General features: G+C 40.7%; 1 protein-coding gene across 1 annotated transcript; it reads right to left on the bottom strand.

The window, feature by feature from the left end:
- Positions 1-4,685: 4,685 nt before the first annotated feature.
- Positions 4,686-20,912, bottom strand: LOC118736378. The gene is made up of 9 exons (XM_036466473.1): positions 20,562-20,912; positions 19,547-20,479; positions 19,144-19,493; positions 18,235-18,358; positions 15,214-15,855; positions 6,435-6,659; positions 5,450-6,364; positions 5,034-5,383; positions 4,686-4,965 (listed from the first exon to the last, which is right to left on the bottom strand). The coding sequence occupies exons 1-9, from the start codon at positions 20,775-20,777 to the stop codon at positions 4,836-4,838; spliced, it is 3,885 nt and encodes a 1,294-aa protein (XP_036322366.1). The 5' UTR covers positions 20,778-20,912; the 3' UTR covers positions 4,686-4,835.
- Positions 20,913-21,886: the final 974 nt, after the last annotated feature.

Here is a 21,886-nt window from a genome sequence, read left to right as displayed (position 1 = left end):
ATAATGTTTTTCGTTTTTGCAAATTAATAAACGGACTCCCTGAAGATGACGCGAAAATGCGACGAAACGCGTAGGAAAAAAAAATAAACTTTTATTTTTATTTTCAACACACCGGACGAAAAGCTCCAAATACAAATACACAAATAAATTTACAACATTAGCCCAAAAAAAAAAAAAAGAATTTACAAGTTTCATTGTGTGATTCCTTAAAATATTTGAACATACTGATTTATATGCGAAAATATCATTAAACACAGCAACACAAAATTGGTGTTTTTTTTTTGGGGAAAATTGCGCTATTTTCGGTATTTTGGTGCTTTTTTAAATAAAAAACTTGGCGATCAGGGCTGCCAACTTGGCTCAAACCGTGCCATTTTTGGCACTATTTTACTTGAAATGGCACTGAATTTTTCAAAAAAAGCCAAATTTAAATACATATTTGTGAAATCCTATGCGTGTACTTCTTTTTCTCAACTAAAATTTTCTAATTTCTATAGTGTATACAACTGGTTTATCTTACTTTGACATTGGGCTTTTGTTTTAATTTGTCTAATTTTAATGCTAATGGGAAGAACTAAAGAGAATGACACCTTTTTGGCACTTTTAATTTTCTATTTGGCACGTTCTAGCACTTTTTTATCCTCAATATGGCACTTCATAGCTATGTATGTTTGGCAGCCCTGTTGGCAAATTTGATCACTAGCTGACCTTCACTTGGCACACTAACACAATCACGTTTTCAGCTCGCGTTTACTTGTGGTAGTGATCACATCTGCTCATATACACTCCTCGTCATTTGAATTGCACACCCTTTCAATTCTTAGTATTTACAGTTTTCCGTTTGTTTATTTAATATTAATTTTTTGTAAAAATATCGTCACTACATACGAATAAAGGCGCGCTGGTGTTTTGACGGTGAAAAAAGCGTTTATAAAAATTTTGCGAAAAAGGATGCTTATAAAAAACTTTGGCGAAGTATGTTAAGAGTATTTGACGCTGAAATTTTTTCATGCGTCTTTTTTCGCCGTCAACTTTTGAGCTCGCGCCTTTATTCGTGTCTAGTGACGATATAGCATATTCTACGGGTAAATGCAATTTTAAAATTTTTTACAAACTAAAACTTAAAAGAAAGTTTATTATCATTTCTTGGGCAGCATTTTATATGATTTTTTCGTTTTTCTCGAGAGCTGGAAACAGTTCTTAAAAAAGGTCAACATAGGAGTGTGCCATCCTAATGACCTGCAGTGAATAAGTTAATAATATTTTTAGAAAAATTTCTGATATGCAGTTTTGTAGCCCATTCAATTATAGTGTAATTAAGTGCAAGTTTGAAGTGACTCTAAAACAGCCCCGATTTTTCGAATTCATTTATTTTTTATTGACAGTGCTGCGCATTTTATTCCATATAAAAGTTTTGTCAAGCATACTTTCTATGAGAGAAAATGCGCAGCACTATCACCAAAAAAATTGTCAAAAATCACCGCTGTTTTACAGACACTTGAAACGTGCACTTTATTGTACCCAATGCACATTAAACAGGTAGTATCAGTAGAGCAAAAACAACATTTGCGTGTATTTTGTTGTTGCTTCTGGTATCGAAAGTGTCAAAAACTGTTCTGAATTTTTTCTTCTAAATCAAAGCGTGCCATGTGAAATACAAAAAATTATAAAAAATAAAAAATTGAAATTGGAAAAAATAAAAATTGATGCAACTTTCTTTCCTAGTAAATTTGTTTGCTTCTCGAAGCATTGATCCATCCTTTGCAAGGCCCAGTAATCAGCGGTCGTGCTGCCGAGTTGGGCGAACGTTCCAAAAGCTGCTATTCAATCGCTTGTTTTGTATGGAAAAAGGTTTCACAAGCAAATGGATTTTAACAACTTATAATTTTCGTGAGAAAAAATTAAAAATATTTGACATTTTCGAGACCAAATAATTTGAAAATAAATCAAATCAGCTGCTCTACTGATACTACCTGTTCAATGTACCTTGATTGTACCCCTTTGCTGACATTTTTTTAACTCTGTATAAAGTTTTAAAATCGGATATAATGAATATTAAATAAACAAAATTAAAAGTGTAAATACTAAAGATTAAAAAGTTGAGCTATTCAAATGACGAGGAGTGTATGTGGCGTACGTTTGGGAGAGTGAGCCTTTTTACTCCAGAATGCGTGTGCAGTGGATCTCATTGCTATACGTGTATTAGTAAGATTTGTTGCCCCTTCCCGTTTGCCCATGATTTTCCCCAGATCTAGCCCGCGAAATGGGTTCGCTTTCCCATACGGGCAAAAGTGCCCATGTCTTCTCTAATCTTTTATTAGCAAGTTTTTGTTAAATTCATACCATATGCATACGCATAAGAAGTACTGGTTTCAGGCCCAACCATTTACGTTGCACCATTTCCGTTGCATAATTTCTGTTGCATCATGTCCGTTGCATACACACAAGAAGTACTTGTTTCAGCCCCAACCATTTCCGTTGCTCCATTTCCGTTGCACCAATTAAAATTAAAAAAATTAAAAGGAGCAAGAGCCAGGACGGTAAGGCGACTAGTTGCGAAGTTAGAAGACTTCGTTGGGAGAACCGCTGCGGTGTTCAATTAGAAGATTCTTCCCGTGTCTGTGAAAATCATTTCAACGCGAATGATTTTATTACTTGCAGGCAAATACCTCTAAGCGCAGGCGTTTATACCAAGGTGCAGTTCCCATGCCCTGGGAGGATCCTGTGCCTGAAATGCATGGAGCATACGAACGTTCAGAAGTGACGATATCATATGTTGATGCGCAGATGCAAACTGAGTAAAGCTGCCTTTACATGAGGTGATTTTCCAGGCGATTCAACATTGCTCTGGAAAAATCGCTCGTGTAAATGGTGATTCAAAAATCGCTTGCCTCAAAGTAGACAGCAAGTCCACTTTTGCAGGCGATTATCGCCTGTCAAAAAATCGCCGCATAAAGGCCCAGTTATGCATACTTAGCTTTGCATGAGAGTTGTCACATAAAAATCTGTTAAACGGGCTTTGCGTGTAAGCGGTTACCCAACGGACAGCACTTAACATGGAGAATTCTTTTGGGTTTTGATTTTTACGTAAAAATGGTATAGGAGTGCAAGTATGCAGTTTCTTACAAAATTATGCTCACATAAGCACGGCAGGACCTAGATTTTTGCTGATATACATACATACATACGTATGGATGTATAAATGAATTTGTTAGTCTTCATATAACCACATGAGCAAGTTTAAATAACACTGGAATAGCTGCGCTTGATTGTAGTTGGCTTAACTAATGAAAAAGTGGTAAAAAGCAACAGGAATTTACAAGACGAACTTAGCACGGTGCGTAGCCAACTGGCCGAGTCGGCTGGGGTCGTTGGATCGAATCCCACTGAAATAAATCTGATGATGAAATGTCGTGATTTCCGAAATAGCTATGTATCATTTCTACCATTTTTTTCCAAATTATTGTTGCTTTGCCGCAATAGTTTTTCATCAAAATCGGCCTCAAGCTCAATAAAATGTGTTGAATATTTGTGAATTGGTTTCTGAAAGAAACCTTTAGGTCGCGGCGGAATACTATTGGTTTTACCCAATCAAAAGCGTTTAAGGAGGGAGCCATACGATAAGTCGAAAATTAAAATGTCGAAACAGAAATGTAGAAATTTAAAAATATTTCTAATCTCGAAATCGTATCATTTCAAAATGAAAATGTTCAAAAAAGGTTGGAAACTTTGTATTAACATTTTAAAATTTCTTTATTATTGCTATGTCGGTGGCATCAAAAATATACTGTGTATGATTGACCGATCTTGATAGATTTTTCATATCTGAACAATCAGGTGTATTGGAACTGTAAGTTATAGTGATCCGAATTTGTCCGTTCGACAAATGATTAGTAGATTATGTATAAAAAAACACAACCGTGTACCTAACAGAGGGACAGACAGACAGACGGACATGGCTTAATCGACTCAACTCGTCCTTTTGATGATTTTGGTATAACTTTAGGGGGTTTTCCCTTCTTCTGGTACATACAAACATCGAATCCAAACACGATTTAATGTTCATGAAGGGTATAAAAATATACATAATCAAGCAGGTTCCGAATTCACTTCCGGGTGAATTTAAATCAAATGCGCTTTGAATTCAAATTGGCAGGGGTTGTAATTCACTCGGAAGTGAATTGCGGATACTACTACACCGTTGTGAATACCCCAATTATTTCGATATTTTTTTCGACATTTTTTCTAGACATTTTTGATGTTCTAACTATTTTTTTCGAAATTTTTTCGGTATTTTTAGTTTCGACATTTTAAATTTCGACATATCGTACCAGACCAGTTAAAGTTTCCATGGAGTAGCTGCAAATTTTACCCTACCGAAAAGACATTTTTCATTTTATACTTAATTTATTTAAATCTGGGTCTGTAAGATAAAATATATATATTCAATGTAGTATGTGCGAGTAGAATTTCCACATGAGAATAGTAAAACCTAAAGAATATTCATCAAATTTAATTAATGGTGAAGAAATTTTGAATTTTTTAAATATGTTTTGCTTTAAACACAAAGATACACAGGCTCTTTTAGGAAAGCGCGCCTATTACTTTGTCAAAATAAATGCATATGTTTACAATGTCCACATCTAAACCACTAATTAGTAAAATTATTTATAACGACGAATACATAGATATAACTAAACATTTACATAGCATAGACTTAGATTTTATTTCAAAACGAAAGGATGTATTTTATAAGTGTATTAAGAATTTCCTTCGGCTTAACTGGAAAATATAAAATTGTTTTTAATTGCAGTTATATTCTAGAATTATACTTATTATAAACTTGTTGTATCGACTGTCGGCTGTGTATCTGTAGCCTCAGGTTTTTGTTGTATTTCCTTATCGAAATGTGCAAAACCATTTTGTTTCGATGCCAGTGGTTTCAAGTTTTTGCCCATTTTCGACCTTGAGTTAATTGAAATAGATATTATAATTTAACCCTTCAAAATAAGACAGGTCCTTGCATAACTTACACTTCTTTTAGTACGTGTAGTTTAGGGATATTTTTGGTATAAGCTTTAGCCCCTGTTGCTTCCAGCGCAGCTAATTCCATCGGATGCATAGTTTTTTTATGAAAACGACAACTTGGCCCAGTAGAGAAACATTTATCACAAAAGTCGCATTTGTAAGGTCTGAGGTCAGTATGGGCAATTATGTGGTTTTTCAATGTATTTGGCCGCTTAAAGAGACGGCCGCAAAAGTCACATTTATGAGACATCTTATCGGAATGTACCAATAAATGACTCTTGAGAGTAGCTCGCGAGCTCAACTGTTTGCCACATTCTGGACAAATAAGCTTGTCTCCATGTATTTGCATATGCCTCTGGAAAATGATATTAAAAGCATTTACATATATGTTTGCGTTCTAATGTGTGTACATATTTATTACCTTTAAACGACTTCTCAATTTGAAACATCCACCGCAAACCTTACATTCAAATGGCGCATAATCAGTGTGCTGTAACATGTGGTCTGATAGTTGTTTTTTTGTGAGCAAAGTCACACCACATACTTCACAAATAAGCGATGGCCGAGCCACGTGCTTACATTTTATATGTCTTTCTAAACGTTGTCTTGTTGCGAAACTTTTATCGCAATGTGAACAGGAAAATGACTTTGGGTGAACTTTCATATGCGACTTCAATTTATAAGTGTTTTTGAATGAATCGGGGCAATGGGGACAAATTACTTCACCATGTGCCTTTTTCATATGACCACCGTAATCCCTAATATACTTAAAACTTTCAGAGCACATTTTACAAGAGTAGTTATACTCCAAGCCATGTGTAGACGCATCCGAGATTTTTTCCGACTCTTTTGTAACGTTTTTTGAATCCTCCTTTTTTACTTCAAAATCTTCATCACTATCTTCATCGTCACTACTTCCCACCGGCGAATAATCTGGGTCATCGCTATTACTTTCTGCATCGCCAAATGGATCTTTGAATTCATCTATTTTCTCTAACTCAGCTGCAAGAACATCCGTCTGCATTTCGTCAGTATTTCTCTCACTTTTTATTTCGATTTCTGATGATTGAGAAGCATTTGTAACTGGCAAATCGGCAACGAAAATTTCTTCAACTGGAAGTTTAGTGGCACAAGGGATTAAAAATGGTTCATTTTCAATTAACTCGTATTTCTCATGCAAAGCACTTGAATTTAGTTTGCCTAGGTATTTGTTACATTGTAAATCGTCGTACATTTGCTGAACCCTGTTTACCCGCTCTTTAAATCTGATTATAGAATTCATTACTTGATAACATTCTGTACAAACCAACTGCGAGAGTTTTTCATCCTCTTTAATCTAAAAAAAAGCAATTAAATACATATGTACATATGCATGTACTTATTTTGTTTCGAAATGTTTTTCTTACATGAACCCGAAAGAAGTCCTCTATAAAAGGAGCAATAGTACTGCAGTCGTAGCCGCTATTATTTATCGCATTTAGCTGACTCTGTGCGGATATGATGTTTATGTATTGAGAATTAGCCCTTGCACAGAGACGGCACCAATTTTTCCATTCCTCAGCAATAAAATTATCTCTACCAAATGTACAAGATTCTGTCATATTCATAAGTATATCCGACATACGCAAGTACTAAATTATTTTTTGTGGGGAACTTTTAAGTAATTTGGGATATGCGCTGACTATATTAAACTTCTATTCTGCTTAATGTTTAACAAAGTTTCCTATTTTCTTATCCGTAAATGTTTACGAATTCACTATTTTTGTAAAACCATGACACACAATTATCGCCACGCGATAACATGTCGATAATTGCGGTAACCCCCCAAAATACACGATCAAGAACTTGAAGACGGCATCTTTAAAGTAAAATTGACTTTCAAGGTGCGTGCAGCCTGCTGTCAATTCAAATGAATTTTGACAGTAGGACTGAGTTCCAAGTTGGTTTAATGCAAAGCACCAGCCTCTTTTATTTCTAAGGTCGGTGTTATGCAGACAAACTTTTGTTTGCCAAATTAAATGGCGGCTGCTTAGTTTGCTCGGCGGTGGTTATGTCGAGTTTGGCACAGGGTTGCACGTTCATTATGGTTTTCATGGCTATTGCCAACACGAAATGAAAATTTCAGATGTACATAACGCGCACAATAAATATATTTTTATGATATCGTATAGGCAATTAACTGTGCCCCAATCTTTGAAGCTTCTACAGCATATATTCAGTTCCCTAGCTTTCGGTATCACGGCAATTTTTGTGTATAACAACAATTATCTAAAATTTTTGTATATGACAACACCGAATTTGCCGCAGTTTGACCAAACAAAATTAGTTTGCTGTGAGAGTCGCCAAACTCGCTCTCTCCGAGTTTGCTGCAACAACAATTGCACGCAGTTTGCCAAACAAAATTTCTGCATAACACCGGCCTAAACTATAACTGATGGAAATGTCCAATATGCGCTGTCATATTAAAATGCCGAATTGGAACTTAGTTGCGCAAATTGCCGTACTATCGTATGAACAAATTAACCCTCCAGTAGGCCAATTTTTGTATGAGTTGAAAAATTCAGGAATGGGTGATTTTAGCACGAGAAATCCAAAAATGATGTCCATTTCGATTTGTGACAGTAACTTTTTCCTATAGGGGAGAAACACCAAGACCGTCTGGAGACGGGCTCGCCGATATACTTTGACGTATTTTCAGCTTTCTCTTACACAATGTTGACCTACGAACCGGCAATCCTATCTGCAGACGGTCAAAAATGCAAACTGGGTTTTTATATGTCGGCAAGCCGGCCTGTAGACTGTCTGTGTTCGAAAGCAATTTTCTCCATTTCGAATGGTGACATAATTATAAAACTTATATAAAAATACTGTGCTTTTAACTACGAAACCCACTGAATATTTTTGTATCACAAAAAATTTTCAAAAGAAAAAATTTCTTTAATTACGAAATCACTTAATAGCAAGAAATAATTAATTTTAACCGAGTCTCACAATCTGTGATTCAACTGCCGATTAAAATAAAACGGATTGACATAACGGATTAAAACTTACATCGTCGTAAAGGTACGTTTTTTTTTAAAGATCGTGCTTTTCGAATATAGAAAAAATTATTATAGGTGCACTAAATACGTGTTTAGTTAGCGACCATCTGGAGGCGGTTCAGCCTAAGCGATTTTGGCCGAGTTCAGCAAAGCACGCCAGTCGTTTCTCCTCTGTTCCAACTGACGCCAATTGGAAACGCCAATCCTCTGCTACCACCAGCGGGTTCCGAGTTGAATACTTTCAGAGCTGGAGCGTTGGTGTCCATTCGAACGACATGACCAAGGCAACGGAGCCGCTGTATTTTAATTCGCTGCACTATGTCCATATCGTTGTAAAGCTCATACAGCTCATCATTCCATCGTCTGCGGTACTCGCCGTCGCCAACGCGTAAAGGCCCGTAAATCTTCCGCAAAATCTTTCTTTCAAACACTCCAAGAGCCGCGTCATCGGATGTTGTCATTGTCCATGCTTCTGAGTGACTTATAGAGCGTGGTTTTCGTACGTCGAGAGAGGACTTTACTCCTGAATTGCCTACTCAGTCCAAAGTAGCACTTGTTGGCAAGAGTGATTCTGCGTTGGATTTCAATGCTGACATTATTATCGGTGTTAATGCTGGTTCCCAAGTAAACGAAATTCTCTACTTTCTCGAAATTGTAACTGTCAACAGTGACAGGAGATACTTCGTCTTGTTTTCGTTTACCACCAGACCCATTCGCTTTGCTTCCCTATCCAACTTGGAAAAGGCAGAACAGACTTCGCGGTTTTTGTTACCGATGATATCGATGTCATCGGATAAGCTAGCAATTGCACGCTCTTGTAGTAAATTGTTCCTGAGCGGTTTAGTTCTGCAGCTCTTATTATCTTCTCCAACATCAGATTAAAGAAGTCACATGAAAGGGAGTCACCCTGTCTGAAACCCCGTTTTGTGGCGAACGGCTCGGAGAGGTTTTTCCCAATTCTGACGGAGCTGGTGGTATTGCTCAACGTCATTTTACACAGCCGTATGAGTTTTGAGGCGATGCCAAATTCAGACATAGCGGCGTACGGGCAACTCCTTTTAGTGCTGTCAAAAGCGGCTTTAAAGTCGACAAATAGGTGGTGAGTGTCGATCCTTTTCTCGCGGGTCTTTTCCAAGATTTGGCGTGTTGTGAATACCTGGTCTATGGTGGATTTGCCTGGTCTAAAGCCACACTGATAAGGCCCAATCACTTCATTGACGGTGGGCTTCAGTCTTTCAAACAATACGCTCGATAAGACCTTGTAACCTATGCTTAGAAGGCTGATCCCGCGGTAGTTGGCGCGAATGGCGGGGTCACCTTTCTTGTGGATTGGGCAGAGCACACTTAAATTGCAGTCGTCGGGCATACGTTCATCTGACCATATTCTGCACAAGAGTTGATGCATGCACCTTATCAACTCCTCGCCGCCGTACTTCAATAGCTCAGCTAGCAGGCTGTCAGCTCCAGCGGCTTTGTTGCTTTTCAACCGCGTTATTGCTATACGTACCTCGTCATAGTCAGGCGGTGGAACGTCGACTCCGTCATCATCGACTGCGGGCTCGGGTTCTTCTTCTCCACAACTTTCCGTGCTGCTACCATTTAGTAGGGCGGAAAAGTGTTCCCTCCATAATTTAAGTACGCTCTGGACATCAGTTACTAGGTCGCCATTATTGTTCTTACAGGAGTGCGCCCCGGTCTTTAAACCTGCCGTAAGTCGCCTAACTCTCTGGTAAAATTTTCGGGCATTCCTCCTGTCGGCCAGCATTTCAAGCTCTTCGCACTCACGTATTTCTGCCTCTCTTCTTGTTGCGGCAAATACGACTCGCTTTCCTCTTCAGATCCCTATAGCGGTCCCACATAGCGCGCGTTGCGCCCGATCGCAGCGTGGCCCTGTAGGCGGCATCTTTTTTCTCTGCAGCTTCCTGACACTCCTCATCGTACCAGTTGTTCTTTCGGGCTCGCTGAAATCCGACTACTTCTTCGGCGGCGGTACTTAATGAGCGGGAAATGTGGTTCCACTGCTCGCATATGTCGGTTTGTTGAAGAGTGCTCTCTGAGAGCAGGTGTGAGAGTCGAGTAGCGAAAGCGCTGGCTGTCTGTTGTGATTGCATTTTTTGCTGCACAGAGGCTGGTGCGTATCTTGGCTGCAAAAAGATAGTGGTCCGAGTCGATGTTTGGGCCTCGGAGTGTGCGTACGTCTAAAACACTGGAAGCGTGCCTTCCGTCTATCACAACATGATCGATTTGGTTTCTCGTTTTTCGATCCGGAGACAGCCAGGTAGCTTGATGGATCTTTTTATGATTGAACCTAGTACTGCATACTACCATGTTTCGGGCCCCGGCGAAGTCGATCTGCCTCAATCCGTTGTCGGACGTTTCGTCGTGGAGGCTGAATTTTCCGACGGTGGTTCCAAAGATCTCTTCTTTGCCCACCCTGGCATTGAAGTCGCCAAGCACGATTTTGATATCATGACGGGGGCAGCGCTCGTACGTGCGCCCCAAGCACTCATAGAAGAGATCCTTGGATGCCTCATCCTTCTCTTCCGTCGGGGCATGGGCGCAGATGAGCGAGATGTTGAAGAATCTCGCTTTGATGCGGATTGTGGCTAGACGCTCGTCCACCGGGGTGAACGACAGTACTCGGCGACGGAGTCTCTCTCCCACCACAAATCCAACTCCGAATTTGCGCTCCTTTACATGGCAGCTGTAGTACACGTCGCAAGGCCCCAGACATTGTTTGCCTTGCCCCGTCCAACGCATTTCTTGGATGGCGGTGATGTCAGCTTTTGTCCTTACGAGGACATCAACCAGCCGGGCAGAGGCACCTTCCCCATTAAGGGTCCGGACATTCCAGGTGCATGCCCTCAAATCGTAGTCCTTTAAACGTTTGCCGTGGTCGTCATCATAAGGGGGGGTCTCATCCGAGGCTTTGCCTTGCTTCTTCACTGGAAGTGGTTTTACGTGGCGGGTCCCAAGCCCAGCGCACAACCCATTGCTGGGACGGGGGTGGTTTCGCAACCAAATACACGTTTATATAGCGAGCCGCCTGCTCCAAGCAGACACCCGCTTGCAGCCGCACCTACTGGTGAACAGACGCTGCAGACTTCAGTGAGCCCTTAAACCGAATAAGTCAGAGTGGCCCCACCGAAGCTCCCTCTCTTTCTGCCGTGACCCAAGGCTCCACTCGGATTGGTTACCGCATCTCGCACATGGGTTGCTCACGTTGCCCAGAGTGCGCGAACGAGGACGCGATGACTATACCCCATTGCACTCCAAATTTTACATTACAACCTAAAAATATAATCTGACCGATAATAGTTTATCAAATTGGAGGAAGGCCCTGGCGATATGAGGACTTAGCTCCTGACCTTTTAAATACAATCTGAATACGCGATTGGGAGAAATAGAGATTGCGCCCATCGCGTTACCGCTAATCCGCTCTTTGTGTATCCGCTGTGTGCGTGATGTCATCTTGGTGCAATTGTTGATTGAGGAAAACCAAATAACGATTTAACTCTATACAGTTTAGTTATTTGCCCAATGATTTCGGGCTATTGTATTCAAATGGGTGACCCGGTCAAAAACACCTTCGACTAAAACTAGTAAAACTGTCAAAAATTAAAAATTTGCTCAGAGCGAGAGAGTAGATAGATAGATTTGTTAGAAGAAGTGCACTGCGACCTTAGGTATATTGTGCCCTCAGAGCTCATCAAAACACCTCGTCCAGCCCCAGTGCTCTGATGAAACCAAGCAGTTTCGAGGGATGTAGAGAGTGAATGTGTGAAGCCTCAGGCCACAACTTTCCCAAGTGTGTTTGCCTTCTTCTCGACACTGCGTCATATTCTAAGAGGATGTGCGCGGGGTTTCTGGGACCCTGTCGCAATAGCGGCAGGAATCGTCTGCTCTAATCTCTAAGGTATGCATATGGGCCCGCAGCCTTCAGTGACCAGTTAGCACTCGTGTAATAAACCTTAAATTAGTCTTGTTGAGTGTAATTAGTTCTCTGAATCTTCTGGGATTACAGCTTCCTAGAAGTTCTTTCGCCTACCTTAGTCCAGACGTGTTCTTCCAATGTGTTCTGATCAGGTTTCGTTCCTCTACTCGTAACTCTTCCCTGATAGTGTGTGGACCAACTGTAAGGAAGGGTTCTGGTCCTATGGGTCGAGTGGCTGTTGCTTCCCTAGCGAGCTTGTCGGCCTCCTCGTTGCCCTGAACGCCTTTGTGGCCCGGGACCTACATCAGATGTACTGTGTTGAGTTCCCCCAGGGCGTTTAGTCTGTTTACACATTCCCATACCAACCGTGAATTAATTTCACACGGCGATACGGCTCTCAGTGCAGCCTGACTGTCGCTGCAGATGACAATGTGCTGTTTTCTTGGTTATCTCTGCAGAATTACCTCTGCACAGATGTCGATGGCAAAAACCTCCGCCTGAAAGATACTGGTATAGTTCCCCAGGGGAATGGAGATACTGGCTTGGGGTCATGTATTCCTGCCCCTATCCCTTCGTCGGTTTTGGAGCCATCTGTGAACCACCTTTGGGTATGGGGCCGAAAGGTGTTATCTAATATTGTCTCGTTCCAGGTTGCCTTGCTCTCTTGTTCGGTTCTAAACTTTTCTCGAAGGTTCTTAGCCTAACCATGTCGTCTCTATTGAGCTGGGAGATAGGAATCATGCTTTTTGATTTCCTCTCCCAGTCTTCTCGAGACCACCTTGCCTTTTCCAGTGGCCTCCCTCATAAAATTTAGGAGGGCTTTTTGGCGGTTTGTTCTATGACTATGTGCAGTGGCGATAGATCCAGGATTACCTCCAGGGCTGCAGTAGGACATGTGCGCATGGCACCTGTTATACAGGTGCACGCCAGTCGCTGCAGCCTGGACAGCGACGCCCTTACCGTGTTGAGGGCAGCCCGCTCGGACCATGCCACTGCTCCGTATGTAACTATTGACCTGACAATCATTGTGTACATCCATCGTAGGATGTAAGGGCTGCACCCCCACGATTTGCCGGCCAGTCTCCTGCACACCATTAAAGCTGGTGTGGCTTTTATTACAGCGTACTCAATGTCCTTATTCCATAGCATTTTGCTGTCGAAGATGACTCCTAGATACTTAACTTAATTGCACATTTCTATCTCTATGCCCCCTAATGTTATAGAGTGCATGCCTGGAAGGTTTCTTCTCCTAGTAAAAGTAATAATGGCTGTTTTGGCGGGGTTTATGTTAAGGCCCACCGTGCCACACCATCTTTTAGTTAAGATGAGTGCTCTTTGTACAATGTCGCAGAGGGTGCTTTCAAATTTGCCCCTCGCTATAATTACTATATCGTCCACGTATCCTTGGCACAAAATGCCGTTGTTGGATAGTAACTCAAGTAGTTCGTCTTCGAATCTTCGATTCGGGATGGCTACGTTCCTTCTCTCTAGAGCTCGATCTACTGCCTCGCGTGAGGTGTTATCAAAGGCTCCTTCAATGTCTAAAAACGCACAGTGTTACCTCCCCCCCCCCTCAAGTGCATTCCGTATGGTAGTTGACAGCTGGAACAGCGCCGTCGATCTACCTGCCCGATAGGCGTGTGGCCCATGATGCAATGTGGTTGTCTATGATCTTCTCCATTGCCTTAAGAAGGAATGATGTTAGACTAATCGGGCAAAAAGATTTCGCCAGCGAGTAGTCTTACTTGCCTATCTTAGGAATGAATTTGACACAGGCTCTCATCCACGACTGTGGGAGATAGGCTAGTTCCAGGCTTTCCCGCATGATTTTGATTAGGATCGGGGTAAGCAGATCCAGTTCTTTCTGGTGTAAAATCGGCCATAAGCCGTCCACCCCAGGGGTTTTATAGGGCTCAAACGAATCGATGGCCCATCGTACGGTCGGCCAGGTGAACAGGTATTTTGCCGTCTTCCAGTCCTCCGAGGCTAGTTTATGACATTAATCACTATCCTCTGCCACCGGAGTTAATGCTCCTGGGAAGTGGGTAGTCAGAAAGGCCAGGGCCCTCTCTTCCTCACTTTTGGTGTAGCTGCCGTCTGGTAGTTTTATCGCCATATGGTTTTCACCTGTACCTCTAGCTACTCTGTGCAATCTGGCAGCCTCCGGGGGACAAATAGTCATCCCAATTTCTAGTACGTTTCGCACGGTTAAAGAGTTTTCTGACCTCTTTCCGGGGACCTGAGAGGTTGGAGTTCCACCATGGATTTCTATTCTGACCTTTTGGTGAAGTCAGCCGGCAGCTTGATGTATAGGCATTCGTTATTGCCTCATTTAAGCTGCCGACCTTCGCCTCCAATTCCTCCCATCGCTTAGCCCTGTTCTCTACGTTTGTGGTGGTTAGGTTTGCCTGTAGTGGTCTGTGATAATTGTTCCAGTCGGTCTTCCTGGGATTCTTACTGGGCATGCCTCTATTCATGGAGATCTCTAGGGAAAACTGTATGATCCTATGATCCGACATCGAGGGCTCTGAGGAGACCCTCCGGTCCGAGATCAAATTTCCCGCCCAGGTGTTCCCAAGAGTAACGTCCTGAACTTCCTCTCTTACCCTAGTTACAAAAGTGGGCTTATAACCTACATTGCAAATACTAAGGCCCTTACTTAATATAAAGTCTAGTAGAAGCTCACCCCTTTTATTGGTGTCAGTGCTGCCCCACTGTACATTATGTGCGTTGGCATCACATCCAATAACCAATGGAAAGCGCAGCTTCTCGCTGTACTCTACCAGTCCTCTGCCGTTACCAATGCTCTAACTTCCTCCGGTGGTATGGCGGCATCCCCAGCGAAGTAAGCCGAAGCAAAAACTACTTCTCTTGCCTGTCCGTGGAGATTAACCGGTAGTTGGATTCCCACCAGATCTCTCGGTAGAAACTCTGAAATGCAGAAGTAATTAGTCTCCTTCTTTAACATAACACAAGCTCTTGGGTTATCACATGATAAATCCCAGATTACCTTGATAGACTTCTCTGTCAGGCCCTTCACCTGACCTTTATACACCCACGGCTCTTGGCCTAAGACTATGCCCAGATCCTCCGAAGTGAACTTTCTTGCGATAACTGCAGATGCAGCTACCGCGTGATGGAGGTTAATCTGGGCAATCCTAAGGCGTGGTGTTGTCCAGATTTTTTTCTCTGGACCATCGGCTCGTCTACCTCTGAGAGCGTTAGTTCCTCCGGTTCTCTGCCAGGGCTTTGAAGGTTCAAGCCTTCTCCCAGCTCCTCCAGCTCCCTGGTCGATGGCACATCTTGTTGAGCTGCCCATCCTGTTGTCTCTGTCGTCGCGATGGCAGCCGCGGAGGTCAAAGGCCCTTCCACGCGGTGCTCGTCGACAATTTTGTCTCTGTCATTTGCTATCGCTGAGACTGGCGCGGAGGTCGAAGGCCCTTCTACGTACTGCTCATCGACGGCCATTGCCATGTGTGTTAATGCCTCACCTGTTGGCGTCGTGTGGGCAGCGTCCCCAGGAATTCTCTGCTTCCATGGCTTGACGAGGACGTTGCCGTACCTGTAATTGAGCCTAAAGCTCTGCCGTCTCATACTGCAGAATGAGTCTTCATCGACAGCCACATTCAGCCGTAGGTAGCCGTCTTCAACTTTTGCCTCCATGACTCTCCAGAGTGATGTGTTGAGGCTCTCGTTCTGAGCTCTCAGGAGACCCAGTGCATAGTCCTGGCCCCTGTCTATGCTCCATGGGAGGAAGATGGTGGCATTATGGGTTGGTGGTATGTCATCTCCGCTCCTGGTGTAAAGCGCCGGCCCTTCCCACCCGTTGAGCGAGCGAGAGAGTAAAGCCTGCTATACAGTTCAATGCGAGCGTGAGCGTGAGCTTTTTATTTTGACCAATATCTTCGTTATTACCTAACTTTTTGCAATAGTTGATACATCAAAAGATAGAGAATTAAAATATCTTTCATAAATACAGAATAAAAACTAATTTAAAAAGCATAATATGCCTTTTTTCAAGCTCCCACTCAACTGTGTGCGTACGCAAAGCATTCGCATGTGAACGACCAGTTTTGACAGATGTGTGTGAGCGTCCCAAAGAATACAAATGGAATTATTTGCCTTTGCGAACGTTCACGCTCACGCTCGCATTGAACTGTAAAGCATGCTTAACATTGAAAATTACTAGTAAAAAATGGTAACTTCTGTCAACTTCAACATAACCTCTAAATTTAGTTGTAAATAGGTTTGTTCGTCGAGCAAAATTTTTGTACGAATTTGTACGAATTATCTCGATTTTTGCCCTAATCGCGTTTGTGCAGACCAAAAATTTATCCAACAATCGAAAATTGTGAGAGCAAAGTGACAGTTCTCTTGAAGAGAAGTTGCAAATTTTTGCTGGAAAAAATTTTCCCAGCATGAATTTGCAAACACGAAAAACATGTGGTTGTGCCGCATGGTTGCATTTTTGTCTACAATAATTTGAATAAATCAGTTCGTTAAATTTAAAAATTTATAAACACGATTTTGTTATGAAAAAAGGAAGTAAATAATTGTTGATATAATTAATTTAGTTAATTCCAATGATTTGAATTTAACACGGCTGAAAAAAATTGTATTCGCAATCGGAATGTAATTGCAACCAGAGTCGATTTAAGAAACCGGACAGCTAGTACGATGAAGAAATTGAAATGTATGTATAAGAAAGTCAGAACAACAAGAAATATACATGTATATCCTGTTTTTGGCCATCCGAAATAATTTTAAAAATTCTATAAAAAATTTTTATGTTTGAAATGCAACCGTGGACACCAGCTGGCAAGGAAACTTGCAAATTCCTGCAAATTCGCGTTCGTGCAGAAATTTGCAAGTTTCTCAACATGAGAGAGAATTTGAGAGAATTTTTTCTTACTCTCTGATATTTTGAGTGTTGGATAATTCTTGCTGGATTTTCGACGAACAAACCTAATGTTTGCTTATTTTGTATGTAAACACTTACACATGTAAATAACCAAAAATACTTTCAAATTCATTACAATCCAAACCTCAAATTCCTAACCTCAAAACCCTCCCCGGATTTTCTCGTGAAATCCGAGATGTTTTTTGAGGTTAGAAGAAAATCCAGACGTGATGGAGCAAAACGGACTTCAGATTCATGTTCAGCGACCCCAAAAACATGTAGTAGTTTAGGTTTGGTCAAAGGAACCTTTCATCGATTTTTTTTTGTGGACCATGCCGAGTTTGGCACGAATTGCTCGAACGGTTACCGGGATAAGACATTTGTGGTCATAAGTGGGCGGTGCCACGCCCATTTTCCAAAATTTTATTATAAACGTATTTTGTGCTAAAGAATTATTCCAAACATCAAATTGAATAAATTAGCTTCGGTATTTACTATTTATCAGATTTCCTATTTCTCCAAATTACCGTTATATGGGATGTGGGCGTGGTTACTGTCCGATTTAAAAAATTTTCGGCCATTTGATATGTTGTACTAAGGCCAACAACCGTGCGAGGGAAATTGGTGCAGCTATAACAGAGATATACACATGTAGTCATAAGTGGGCGTGGCCCATTTTCATCATTTGTGGTAATCGTTAAATTTGAAAGATTACACTTAAAGTATTCGTTATCAAGCATGTTATAATTACAATTAGGGTAATCGTAATGCTAAAAATAAGTAATGAAAATGTACCTAATCGTGCCCAGCTCTGTTGTAAATTTTTTTTTGTACTACTATCACCTTAAATCAATTCGCCTTGATATGATTTAATTGTACACACACTTATTTTTGGATTAATTTTTTATTATTCAGCCTTATCGCCAATTATGGTTTGATTAAATCGCCCCTTTAATTTAACAGGTATACAACATTAAACATATTCGTACTGGTAAACATATTGGGAAAAATCTTTTTTGTTTAGCATTATAATTTTTGGGAATATGGAATTCGCGATAAGGCCGATTATTGTGAAGAAAATTCCACACAACGTAATGCAAAATGTGAAAATCACCAAAACAAATAAATAAAATTACTTAGCACATACATATGTATGTACTCTAGTTTTTCACCATTGTTTTCGCCTAAGTTTTCTACTGTTGCTGTTGTTTTAACCTCGAAATCATGTAATCTAGAGTCATCCTTCTTTTAGTTGCTCTCATAAAATACGGTGGCATTTGATAAAAAATGTTGATGTATGCGATTGATATTAAGCACATTATATTTATTTATTTATTGGCATCTTCGACCGGTTTTGAATTCAAATCTTGATCTGGAATATCTCTTTTCTTATCGAATACTGCATAACCATTTTGTTTCGACGCCAGCGGCGTGAGGTTATCTGCCGTCCGGGATCTGAGAAAAAAAAACATGATAACAATATCACAAGATTTATTAGTTGTGTTTAATGACAATAAACAATAGGGCAAGTTCGAGCAACTAAGATCAGAAACCTCATGAAACACTTTTCAGGCAGAAATTCGCAGTTGCTCGCTCTAGGTTACTCCATCAAAAAAGCTGGTGCAGAAAATCGTGCTCTAAGTTGCTCTAGTTCCATTTAGCGCAGACTCATGAAACAAAAAGTAGAGTGTGTTAACCTCCCTATTATAATTGCCATTCGTACTGTCATCAGGTATGTAACTTGAGAACAGAAATCGCTGCATCTTTTAGGCGCATCAATATTACATAGTTACATCCCGAGCTAATAAAAGGAAGGTAAAATAGATTGGCGCTTACACATATGTTAGGGTTTGGCCGACCTTCCCCTCCGATTTGTGTCGTGCGCCTTGATGTTGTCACACAAAGGGGAGGGACCTACAGTTTTACGCAGAAATACACTCGGAGGTTTGACATCGCCTGCCGAGGGGCGACCGCTGTTAAGAAAAACCCTTTTTTCAAAATTTGTTTGTGGTGTTGCTTTGACCATTGCTTGAACCCAAGCCCTGCGTAGTGGAAGCGCGCACTGCTTACTACTACACCACAGAGGCCGCCAAAGCAAGAGTAGAGTAAGTTAGAGCAAGAAATATCCCATGAAACACGATTTTGTGTCATATCTTAACCTGGCGTAACCTAGAGCAGCTCATTAAACACAACTATTATACATACTCGCTTAGCTTATAATTTCACATCTTAAGACTTACACTGCCTTTAAAACATCCAAATTGGGTATATTTCTTGTATACGCTTTAACACCTGACGCTTCTAGCGCAGCTAGTTCCACTGGATGCATAGTCTTTTTATGAAAACGACAACTAGGGCCAGTCGAGAAAGTTTTTTCACAAAAGTCGCATGAATAAGGTCTAAGGCCGGTATGTGCAATTAAATGATTTTTAAGAGTTTTGGCACGCTTAAAGAGCCGACCACAATAATCACATTTATGTGGCATCTTATCGGAATGCACCAGCAAATGACTATTAAGAGTAGCACGCGTACTTAATTGCTTGCCACATTCTGTGCATATATGCTTGTCTCCATGTATTTGCATGTGTCTCTGGAAATAGCGCTACTGTTAAATAATGATATAAATATCGGATATATCCGTACCTTCAAACGTTGCTTTTGCTTGAAGCATTTTCCACATTCCTTACATTCGAAGGGCGAATAATCTGTGTGTGTCAACATATGCTCTTTGAGTTGTCCTTTAGTGCGCAAACCATCACCGCAAGTTTCGCAAATAAATGGACGTTCATCCTGGTGCACAAACTTTATGTGTTGAGCTACGTATTCTTTTATTTGAAATTTTCGATCACAGTGTGGGCAGGGGAACAATTCCTGATGATCTTTCATATGACGCTTTAAACTTAATTCATTCTCGAATGAATTAGTGCATTTCGGACAAACGATTATTCCATGTTTTTTCTTCATATGAACAGAGTAGTTGCCACTACGTTGAAAACGTTGGGAGCAAAATTTGCAAATGTATTTACGCTTTTTCGAGATTTCTGAAGGGTTATCTGATTGCAAGATTTCATTATTAACTGCATTATTTTTTGAGTCCTCTTCATCTTCTGAGGTATCCATTGGCATATTATAATCTTCACTTCCACTACTACTCTCATCGTCCGGTGTGGAAGGGCAGTCCTTTAGTCCGGTAGGCGCACTTTCTTCCCCAAAAGGATCTAATTCGTCTTTCTTTTCAAACTCTTTAATAAATACCTCAGTTGATAGTTCATCAGACGCTTTTTCCTTTTTTACTTTATACTTTGAGGCATGTGTATTGCTCGTGTTAGGCGAGTCAGCAATGAAAACTTCTTCTACGGTGGGCGTGGTGGCCTGTTGTACCGCCGAAAGTTCTTTAGTTAAACCATACTTTTCATATACAGCCAGTATATCTACTTTCGTTTTGTCGTCACTATGGAGAAGATCATCATACAATTGTTGAACTTTTCCCACATTCTCACTGAATTTGACGAATGATGCAATTACATGGCAACAATCCGTACAAACCATAGGCGAAAGCTTTTCATCTTCTTTGATCTGTTTGCAAGAATAAAAAATAATGCATAATTCTATTCATGTATCATGATTCTATTAGATAAATTTTCAAAGACAAGCTTACATGAACACGAAAGAAATCCCCTATAACGGAAACCATGTCAAATGGGTTGTAATTTGTGCTTTCATGTAAAAACTCTGGATATTGTCGCGATAGGACATTAATGTACTGAGCGTCAGCTTTCGCGCAGAGGCGGCACCAGCTTTTCCATTCTTTGACAAAAGAGGTTTTTCCGTCATTTCTCCAATAGTCCGTTTCGCTCGATTCTATATGCGACATAATAGCATAAAAGGCAAGGTAACAATCCCAAATTTTTACTATGTATACACAATGAAATGCTCCTGCGCCTCGAAAATTTGTTACAATTGTTTATAACATTTTCCAGTTTTGAGATACAAACAATGTATCGATATTTATTACAGGCGATAACTAATGCCTTGGTTATAGTGCACGGGGCGAATAGTAACGAATCGCGACGAATTCACGAAAGAACAAGAAAATGAAAAAAGTAGATATTAGGAGCGTTCCTTATCTCCCAGAAATAGTCAGAAAAAGTCCGAAGTAGTCAGATTTAGTCCAAAAAGCGTCCCGTAACTCGGAAATGACAGCAAAACTGAGAGAGCAACACTCAGTGAGAGTGACTCTCATCAGTCCGAAGTAGTTAGATTTAGTCAGAAGAATTTTTCCTGGCAAAATCCTGAAAAGTGTCAAACTCAACTGAATTTAAATTAACAGAAATTAAAGAATACGCAAAAAGTGAGAATAATCTAAAAAGTTAAAAAAGTGAATTGAAATTGGAAGGAGGTAAAAAAAATTGATATAGTAAGGGCCGGTTGCTCAAAGCCTGATTAACACGAATCACCGATTAACATCGTTATCGACGTTTTCGGCTCCATGCAAATAACATGGTGTCGGTAACGTCGATAACGATGTTTAACCGGGGATTAGTGTCAACCGGGCTTTGAGCAACCGGCCCTAAGTGTTTATTGTGCTTGTGCTTGTGCTTGTGTGAATGTGTTTTGTACATACATTTCCATTCTTATTTGACGTTAGCTTTGTTGTTGCCTTTCTTTGGACTAAAAATTTGGTTTTTTGTGTTCCTTTACTTTTGCTGTTATTTTCTTTTAGTGAGCGCAGTTTGCTTACGCTCTGGCATTTTGACACTTTTCAGATTTTAGTCCAAAAAGATAAGGAATTAAACTATTTTTAGTGGGTTCTACGCCATCTTGATTCGCTGGAAAACGAAGAAAATTAAACCAAGTAAACAAAGAAAAGAAAACAACGAAAACCAAAATGACCCAAATTGTTGTCAGCCATTTTAAACACCCAATTTAGATAAAATCACTCATAAAAATGCCTTAAAACGTGTTCTCATGTTGAATTACGCT

The sequence above is a fragment of the Rhagoletis pomonella genome, unplaced genomic scaffold (genome assembly GCF_013731165.1).
Source record: "Rhagoletis pomonella isolate Grant_MI unplaced genomic scaffold, Rhpom_1.0 Rhpom_scaffold_00003, whole genome shotgun sequence".
NCBI lineage: Eukaryota > Metazoa > Arthropoda > Insecta > Diptera > Tephritidae > Rhagoletis > Rhagoletis pomonella.
This window is presented reverse-complemented; position numbering and strand designations above follow the sequence as displayed.